This window comes from Colobus angolensis, unplaced genomic scaffold (assembly GCF_000951035.1).
Source record: "Colobus angolensis palliatus isolate OR3802 unplaced genomic scaffold, Cang.pa_1.0 Scaffold102, whole genome shotgun sequence".
Lineage (NCBI taxonomy): Eukaryota > Metazoa > Chordata > Mammalia > Primates > Cercopithecidae > Colobus > Colobus angolensis.
The window spans coordinates 5,864,989-5,874,955 of NW_012111142.1; the positions used below are offsets into that span (position 1 = coordinate 5,864,989).

General features: G+C 40.2%; 1 protein-coding gene across 1 annotated transcript in view; it reads left to right on the forward strand.

Moving 5' to 3' along the window:
- The window catches only part of LOC105511111 (cytochrome P450 2J2), a 25,244-nt gene extending 16,578 nt beyond the window's left edge, over positions 1-8,666 (forward strand). The window contains exons 8-9 of the mRNA XM_011941196.1: positions 1,393-1,531; positions 8,488-8,666. Of these exons, the coding sequence (XP_011796586.1) occupies positions 1,393-1,531; positions 8,488-8,666 (318 nt within the window). The remainder of the gene's footprint in view (positions 1-1,392; positions 1,532-8,487) is intronic.
- The last annotated feature ends 1,301 nt before the right edge of the window (positions 8,667-9,967 follow it).

Consider the following 9,967-nt stretch of genomic DNA (forward strand, 5'->3'; position numbering starts at 1 on the left):
AAAGAAAGAAAGAAAGAAAGAAAGAAAGAAAGAAAGAAAGAAAGAAAGAAAGAAAGGTTATACTAATATTGAAAATTAATGATATAAATTCCTTGAATTAATATTATATTAATACGTTAATATTTGAATAAATTCAACAAACACTACATACCTGAAATGCTCAGGTCTGGCAAAACAACCCTGAGAAAATTAATCGTGCAAGTACATATTTAGAAACATGATAACTGCCCAAAGGAAAAAACGCACTGTGGTCTTTAAAAACACAGACTAGCCAGAGTGGTCAGGGAAGGCTTCCAAAAGGAAGTGATGTTTGAGCTGAGGATTAATGGATCATTAAGAGTTAGCTTGATGACAAAGTAGGGAGGAAGAACATTCCTGGCAAGGCAAGTAGAATTTAAAAAGAGTGTTGAACTAAGTAGGAACATGGCATGTTTGAGAAACTGAAAGAAGAGCCCTGTAGTGGGAGTGCAGGCAGAGGGAGAGAGTGGCCCAGACTAGGACCAGGTGATGAGTGTTTGCCCTGAGAGCAATGGGTAACTACTGAAGTGTGTCAAGTCCTAGGTATGAGCAGTGGGGGCTGTGGGGGTAGGGAGTGACATGACTAAATCATGCTGGAAACTCACTCTCTTCCAGAGTGTGAAGCAGATTGAAAGGGGCGACAGGATTTGGGGTATAGTTAGGAAACTGTAACAGGGGTCCAGGCAAGCCAGGAAGAAGTCTGGACTAAGTGGGCATGGTGGACATGGAATGGAGGTGAAAGTAACATTGACCAGTCTCGCTGATGGGTTGGATAAAGGCAGAGTAAAGGAAAAGCTCCCTCTGGGAACTCCTGTGTTTCTTAGTATATACCTGGGTGGACAGGGGCTCCTTTCATGGGTCTACCTGATTCTATTACTAAACCTACTGTGGGGAGTGGGGTGCCGTGTACTAGACATTGGAGGAGAGAGAATGGCAAAGCCAAGATGAATGAGATGTCTTTTACCTTTGTAGAGCTGCCATCGTTATAGCTTCACTGAGCAGCTAGGTTGGTTTTGGTACACTGCAGACTGACTGCTTTATTATTCTCTCATCAGTGTATTCACGTCCCCTCCCTCCAAGACGTACCTAAACTGACCTGTCCCTGTAAGGAAGATCCATCCCGCACTCAAGAGTAGCCAAACATCCCTGTTAAAATTCCCAGCAGGGAAATCCAATCTAATTTGTAGGCTGTCCCAAACAAAGAGGAGGGTCCTGGGTTGGGGGACACAGGAGACTGTATACTGCAGTTGGGGAGGGTGGGGCAGTTCAGAGTATGTTCAGCCTCCGGCATGGAAGCCCGAGGATGACCACCCTCTGCATAGGTGTGCTTTTTCATGGGTCAAGCCTTGCCTGAGTCTCTGCTGCTTTCTCTAGGGGACCATGATCCTGACCAATTTGATGGCGCTGCACAGGGACCCCACAGAGTGGGCCACCCCTGACACGTTCAATCCAGAGCATTTTCTGGAGAACGGACAGTTTAAGAAAAGGGAAGCCTTTATACCTTTCTCAATAGGTAAGTTGTAGTAAACAGGCATGTGGGAGTCCAGGGCCCCTCTCCCAACGCTCCCCTGCTCTCTCCCTGTATTCCCTTGCTTTCATTGGAATGTCTCCAGACAGCCTGGCCAGTGCAACTCACTCCATCTTGCTGTAGGGGGCAGCCCTGGGATTTCCAGGGCTGGGTGTTGCTTCAGCCTGCCCTTACTTCCTAAGCCCTCCATTGCCTCTGCTGGAGATTTCAGCTTTCCTGTGTTCTGTCCTCTGAAACACTGGGGACAGAGACCCAGACTCCACTTCCAGCTCACAAAGAAGATTGGGTGCTGCTTTTTGTTTGTTTGTTTGCTTTTTGTTTTTTGTTTTTTTGAGACGTAGTTTCACTCTTATTGCTCAAGGCTGGAATGCAATGGCATGATCTCAGCTCACTACAACTGTGTCTCTCAGGTTCAAGTGATTCTCCTGCCCCAGCCTCCCAAGTAGCTGGGATTACAGCCATGCGACACCATGCCAGGCTAATTTTTTGTATTTGTAGTAGAGACAGGGTTTCACCATGTTGGCCAGGCTGGTCTCGAAGTCCTGACCTCAGGTGATCCACCCATCTCAGCCTCCCAAAGTTGTGGGATTACAGGCGTGAGCCACTGCACCTGGCGGAGTGCTGCCATCTTTACTAAATTTTAAGATGTCCTCAGTTCTTTTTAAGGACTGCCCACTCACAGAGAAATAGAGCTGATCTATAATAAGGAGATAGAGAGGGACAAGGGGAAGGAGAAACTTATTTGCCACATGGGCATCAGTCAGTGGCTTCACTAGATTAGATTCTACTCTCTAAGTATGCCCTTGGAAAGGTTCTTTGGCCTTTGTAATTTTAATTCATTTTAAAAAATCTAATTAATACATTTATATAATATGTAACTTGAAAATTAAGAAAGAATTTTCAAGAATTTTTCTCCTGTTTTTAAGATAACCAGGTCCAAAAATATATTTTTAACTCATGACATTGAAAAATCAATAACAAAAATTCTTAGTATGTTCCAGGTTTGAGTTAGATATGTTGCATAGTTTATTTCAAATAATTTCACAATTCTTTAGTTCCATCAGTATTTATTGAGCATCTATTATGTGTCAAGCATTCAGCCCTGGTGATATGACAATGAATGAGTGAAACAGAAAACAAAACAAAACCAAACAAAACTGCTCCCATGGTGCATATGTTCTAGTGTAATCATGTAAAGTTTATGTTACTATAACCACTTTAGTGATGAGGAAAGTGAAGCCTAACCCAGTATAGAAACTGAAGTCGTAAAACTCATGTGGCAGAGCTAGGATCAGTGTCGATCAGATTTATCAAAAACTAAAATGTGTGTTCTTCCTAACACTATCTACTGAAAATAACTAAATGCTACACAGACTTACTCTGTGGAATGCATGATAGTTTTCTTATTGTTCATTTAAAATACATATTGATGTTCTGAGACAAGATCATTTTGCTGAGGATGACCCTAAGGCTCAGAAAGGACAGAAACAGAATGACCCATGTTGGTATGACTCTGAAGCCCATGCTCTCCCCCTGTGCTGTCTTGCCTTAGATGTCTCTGGGCTGATTCTGATGATCAATGCTGTCTTTGTCTTTCTTCATCTGATCCTGTCACCTCCGCTCACACTGGACAATTCACTTCGAATGTGAAAGCTGATATAAGATGCAGGAATATCTTCCAGTCTTCCTGTCTACGATAGTTTCAAATTTTGTATTATAGCACAAAGTTTCAGCTATTATGTTCCAATTATTATAATTAATTATTCCTGTTCTTTGACTCTTGCACAACATCCATGTGGAAATGCTAGAAATGTGACCTTCTCTGCATTCCACAAAAATGCTTCACCTAATGCCATCTGCAACTGTGATGAGAGGAATCTTATTAGAAGGCCATGGCTTTAAAAGGAAAAAGGATACTCTGGGCTAAGCAATGCCTGGATACCTTTTCTTCATATCAGAGAAGCCTCTTTCTCAGAGTTGCTTCATGTCTCCTGTTTTTAAAAAATTATCTTATCTGAATTAGCAGTAGTCTTTTTAAAAACTATACGCAGTGACTCACTGCTGCTTTGCTATTGAGAGTTGTATTGCACCCTCTTAGAGACTTCATTTGCAAGAAAATTGTCTAATTTAATCCTTACAACAGCCCAGTTATTAATAGGCAGGAAATGGATTGGGATCTCTTTTTAATTTAAGATAACTAAAAATAAGAGAGAGTTGTTTCTTATCCAAGATCATATGCTCGAGGAATTTGCAGAACAGGACCTAAAACTCAAGTTTTTATACTTCTAGTCTAGTGTTCTCTCTAGTAAGACTAGAATGTAGCTTACTTCCCCATTTAAAGGCCTCTCTACTTTAAGATTCACTAATTTCATAACACATGCATCAGTTAGCATATTGCTACATAACAAACAGTCCAAAACTCTGCAGCTTAAAATAGTAAGCATGAATTATTGCTCACAAGTCTGTAAGTCAGATATGTAGCTCTGCCAATCTTGGCTCGGCCCCCTTGGTCTCTCTGATCTTGACTAGAGGTTAGCAGGCTGATGGTTGATCCAGGATATCTTCAGTTCGGACACTGAGGCCCTTTACATTATCCCTCATCCTCCAGCAAGCTGCCTTGGCTTAGTCACATGGTGGTGATAAGGTCAAAAGAGGGAGAATGGAAGTACACAGGCCTCTTAAGGTCCGGACTGGGAACTGACACACCATCACTTCCATTGCATTATGTTGGCCGATGCCAGGCATAAGGCCAGCCCCAGTTTAAGGGGAGGGGATATTACTACAATTTTTGATGGGAAGAGCTATGACATCACATTACAAATGATGTGGATCCAAGGAGAGGGGGAAATTGAGGCTGCTTTGTTCTTACCATCTCTTTTTCTGAGAAGAATGAAATTCACAGAAGGCAAGCAATATATCTGGGGTGTCCCACAGAAGATGTGATAGGATGAGGACCAGTTAAATGGATCAGGAGATAGAAATCTGAAGAATCCAAAGGATTAACAAAACATCAACACAACTGTCTTTTTAATCACATGCCCACTCTTGGCACGCAGTTGCTTTTCCTTGCTGTTCCTTTACTCTTGGTAAAGAGTCCTCTAGAGGACCCTTCCGAAGTCCTCACTTTACAAGATGTAACAGCTTCTAAAGTGTGCATAATCAGGACAGGTTTCAAAGTTTTACTGCAAATTTATATTTACTTTTCCCCTTTTAAATGCTTCCTGTTTGATCCATCAAAGCAGGAAGCAACTTCATGAAATACATGAACCCAGTTCCTCTCTTTCCAGTGAAAATCTTTAGATTCTAGGAGATAGGGCTGGAAAGAACTTTGCCAAAAATGTAGGTCAATTCTTTCATTTTACTACTGAGGTAACTGGCCTATTTGGTTAGTGATAGTTTGTGGAAGCAGCAGGGATGGGAGCCAAGTTTCCTTTCTTCCAGGCCAAAGTTTGACACCTAACAGTCCTAGTTTTCATGCTTTCAAAAGCAAATTCATACTTGCCATTACATTGGGATCCTTGCCTAGCCATGCAACATAGTTAGGAGAGAATTTATTTCATGTATTTGACAAATGAGATAAGTTTAGCTTTGCGAGAATGAATGGTTTACTAATAGTCACACAGTTGGTTACTGATGAAGCCAGTTCTTTAATCCTGGTTCCTGACTTGCTAGGTCCAGTTTGCCATGATATATGGATTCTTTTAGGAGAATCGTGGGTATATTTACAATAAACTGATTTGGTATCATTTTAACCTGTTGCTAATTGTACTAGTTGTGATGGATAAAGAGATAAAGGTGAAGGGAACAGAGTTAGACACACACTGGTGGGAAACACAGGCACAAATAATATAATAATGATATAACCATGAAGCACGTTTGCCTTTACTAAGCACTTTTGCATATATGATCTAACTTTATTTCCTTAACCACCTGTTACAGACAGAGGACAAAACTTAGGCATGCATACATTTCCAAGAATATTAAATTACATGGGAAAATATAAAGCAGTAAAAGCAGCATATAGAATTGACTACAGGGAATCATATTTGTTATGATGTACAAAGAATCTCCACAAGGACAATGAGGAAATATGTTAAAATGTTGACAATGGTTTTGTCTAGATTATGGGATTACAAACATTTTATGGTTTTGTTTTTATACTTTTCTTTGTCATGCTTTTTTAAATTATTGCTGTGAATATGTATTACTTAGGGAGAAAGTAAGCTATTAAAAATGCACACAATAGAGATGGCGGTAGTGACTTGTGTGGGGTAATGTAGCCCAAGTGGGGCAAGGAGGACATTCACACAGGGGAGGGGGTGGTGGAAGCTGAGAGCTGGTCTCAGAGCACAAATGGTATGAGGTGGAATCTGCACAGGGTGGATGTGGCAGTGATGAGGGGTAAATTATATACAAGGGATACTGATCCAATAAATAAATATATTGAGGATAATGAGAGGAAGTTGCAAATAAAGAAAGGGAGAAAATCAAACTTTGTGGTGTTGGATTGGAATCTGATGTAATCTATAATGAACTCAGATTTTCAATAGATGAGTCAATAAATATAGAAATGTAGATGTAAATATGGGTGTGTGTGTGTGTATATATATACACACACACACATATATAATGTATACACACACAGTTTTGGACACATACCCACATTATATACATACATATATTCCTTAGCTCTGGCCACTGATATGAGCGAGGGGCAACAACATCTGGAGCGCAATGAGCGTGCCTAATGCCCAGATCTTGATTTCTACATGTTATTATCCACTAAAAGAAACCAGGACTTTTGGAAAAAATGGCTGATTCCAGGGCTGGGGAAGGGAAAGTATAGGATCAACCTGGAATAGATTGTTGTGCCAAAAGTCAGGAAATGACAGCTTGAATGGGCGTCTAATGGTCAAATCTGGAATATTTTGAGCATCAGAACAAGTAATGATAGTAACAGATTATAACCCTTTGAATAAAAACAGGAATCCCTTGAATCCAACTGATATCAATAAATGAGTGAATAAATAAATGGGGAGGGGAGCAAGCATTTCCTTTAGTAGACTGCTAACTAATAAATGTGGAAGAAATGACAGAATTTTAAAAATCGCAATTTGGTAGCTATCAGCAATTAATAATATGGTCAAGAAATAGCAATGGAAAAGAGTGGATCACAGTTTAATGAGAATGGTTTGTTGACATAGTTTCAAAGTACTTATTAGTTACAGAGAAAAAGAATAATTTTACCAGAGAACTTGGCAGACACCACCTTAATCAAGTGATTACCAATAATGTCACACATCAAAATTGTACAGCACTTGCTAGGATAAAATGAGAAGAACACAGTATCACCTTGGTGATATTCCTACCAAAACTGCAAAACTTCACAGCCTGAATCCAATCATGAGGCAGCATAAGAGGCATTTACAAAACAACTACTGGTCTGTAGTCTTTAAAAAGGCCAGTGCCATGAAAGTTGTATAAAGAGTGAGGACTTATTCCAGACTGAAGGACTAAGGTGACATGACAGCTAAATGTAGACTGTGATCCTGTACTGGCTGTACCGGACCCTTTTCTAATGAAGGACATTGGGACAGCTGGTAACCCTGAATGGGACCTCAGGAGAAGATGTTGGTCATTCATCAGTGTTAATTTCCTGGCTTGGATGGTTGCATTTTGATTATGTTGGAAAATGTCCTTCTTTTTAGAAAATACATACTGAAGATTTCATGGGTAATGTAGGCAATGTACTCCCAAACAATTCAGGAGAGCCAGGTTCTTTGTCTTATCTCTCCAAGTTTTTTGTACATTTGAAATTATTTCAAAATAAAAGGTACATTATGGAAAGTATCACAGTAAAGAATTGTAATATACAGAAAGCTGTTTGAGTAATGCTACCACCCAAAAGGTTTTCTTTAAAGGTCATCTTTTAAATTGTATTCTTCTGTTTTTTGAGAATTAACCAGATCCAGTTAATAATAAGCAATTGTACAGCTATGTTTTTTATTACCTAGGTGACATGTTAAAATACTTTGTTTTGAGGTATAAATTATTAAATTATTTGGCCTATTTGGATTCAGCATGTAGCTCACACAATATATAAAGTTTTCATCTTAAACACGTATTCATTTTTACTAATATGCACACGTACATTTTCACTGATGCCTAGAGAGGTTAATTTGCCCCAATCACGTGGCTAAGAGGTAGGAGAAGCTGAACTGAATCTCTGTCCTTCTGCCTCCAGTTCATCCACACATAACAGGGAGTGGGATGAGGTCAGGACGGTGTTAGGTATCAGCTGTGGAGACCAGGACCCAGCCTTGGGCCACACTGTAGAAGAAATGCCTGCAAAGGGAAAGGGCCACTGTGCATAAAAAGAACCATTGAAGGACGAAGGCCAAAGCAGTCACAATATAGAGGGCCACCCGTGCCAGTAGGTCCCCCGTGATTAAGGACGAAAAGTGGCACAGGGAAAAGATGACTTATACCTTAGGAACTCTGCTCTGACATTTAATTCCTTATATTTTCAACAATTTTTTTAGGGATTGAAAAAGTTAACATACTTGGTTGTTTTTGTTGTCTTTTTTTGTCATGTTTGTTAAATTCTTTTTTTAAAGCTCTTAGGCTAAACACCCCCTTTCTAGGTCAGCCCACGCCTTCCACTTCTATGGTCCTACACCCTGCAACTTCGCCCTGGAAGCTCGCATGCCAGACCCTTGACGGCATTTGACATTGTGTTCCTGGACTTCTGCTTTCTATGCATTGATGCATTGATGAACCCAAGTGGTTGTCAGACTTAAATAAGCTGCTGGCCATAACACCCTGGGGCCTACAGGCCCTCCCTCTGCTCCAGTTTTTTGGGATATGATTGAGGACATCTATCTCTGCTAGGCACAAATGCCACCTGAGAAGATAACCCGTCTTTTGATTTTGTCTTACAGGAAAGCGGGCATGCCTCGGAGAACAGTTGGCCAGGACTGAGCTGTTTATTTTCTTCACTTCCCTTGTGCAAAAATTTACCTTCAGGCCCCCAAACAATGAGAAGCTGAGCCTGAAGTTTAGAATGGGCATCACTGTTTCCCCAGTCAGTCACCATCTCTGCGCTGTTCCTCGGGTGTGATTTTGCTAAGAAAGAAAGGGGCTTTTTAATGATTGCCATTCTAACTGGTGTGAGATGGTATCTCATTGTGGTTTTGATTTGCATTTCTCTGATGGCAAGTGATAATGAGCACTTTTTTCATGTGTCTACCAGCTGCATAAATGTCTTCTTTTGAGAAGTGTTTGTTCATACCCTTTGCCCACATTTTGATGGGGTCATTTGTTTTTTTCTTGTAAATTTGTTTGAGCTCTTTGTAGGTTCTGGATATTAGCCCTTTGTCAGATGAGTAGATTGCAAAAATGTTCTCCCATTCTGTAGGTTGCCTCTTCACTCTGATGGTAGTTTCTTTTGCTGTGCAGAAGCTCTTTAGTTTAATTAGATCCCATTGTCAATTTTGGCTTTTGTTGCCATTGCTTTTGGTGTTTCAGACATGAAGTCCTTGCCCATGCCGATGTTCTGAATGGTATTGCCTAGGTTTTCTTCTAGAGTTTTTATAGTTTTTGGTCTAACATTTAAGTCTCTAATCTATCTTTAATTAATTTTTGTATAAGGTGTAAGGAAGGGATCCAGTTTCAGCTTTCTACATATGGCTAGTCAGTTTTCCCAGCACCATTTATTAAATAGGGAATCCTTTCCCCATTTCTTGTTTTTGTCAGGTTTTTCAAAGATCAGATGGCTGTAGATGTGTGATATTATTTCTGAGGGCTCTGTTCTGTTCCATTGGTCTGTATCTCTGTTTTGGTACAGCACCATGCTGTTTTGGTTACTGTAGCCTTGTAGTATACTTTGAAGTCAGGTAGTGTGATGCCTCCAACTTTGTTCCCTTGGCTTAGGATTGTCTTGGCAATGTGGGCTATTTTTTGGTTCCATATGAACTTTAAAGTAGTTTTTTCCACTGTGAAGAAACTCATTGGTAGCTTGATGGAGATGGCATTGAATCTGTAAATTACCTTGGGCAATATGGCCATTTTCACGATATTGATTCTTCCTCTCCATGAGCATGGAATGTTCTTCCATTTGTTTGTGTCCTCTTTTATTTCACTGAGCAGATTAAAAAGTCAGGAAACAACACGTGCTGGAGAGGATGTGGAGAAATAGGAACACTTTTACACTGTTGGTGGGACTGTAAACTAGTTCAACGATTGTGGAAGAGAGTGTGGTGATTCCTCAAGGATCTAGAACTAGAAATACCATTTGACCCAGCCATCCCATTACTGGGTATATACACAGAGGATTATAAATCATGCTGCTATAAAGACACATGCACACATATGTTTATTGTGGCACTATTCACAATAGCAAAGACTTGGAACCAACCCAAA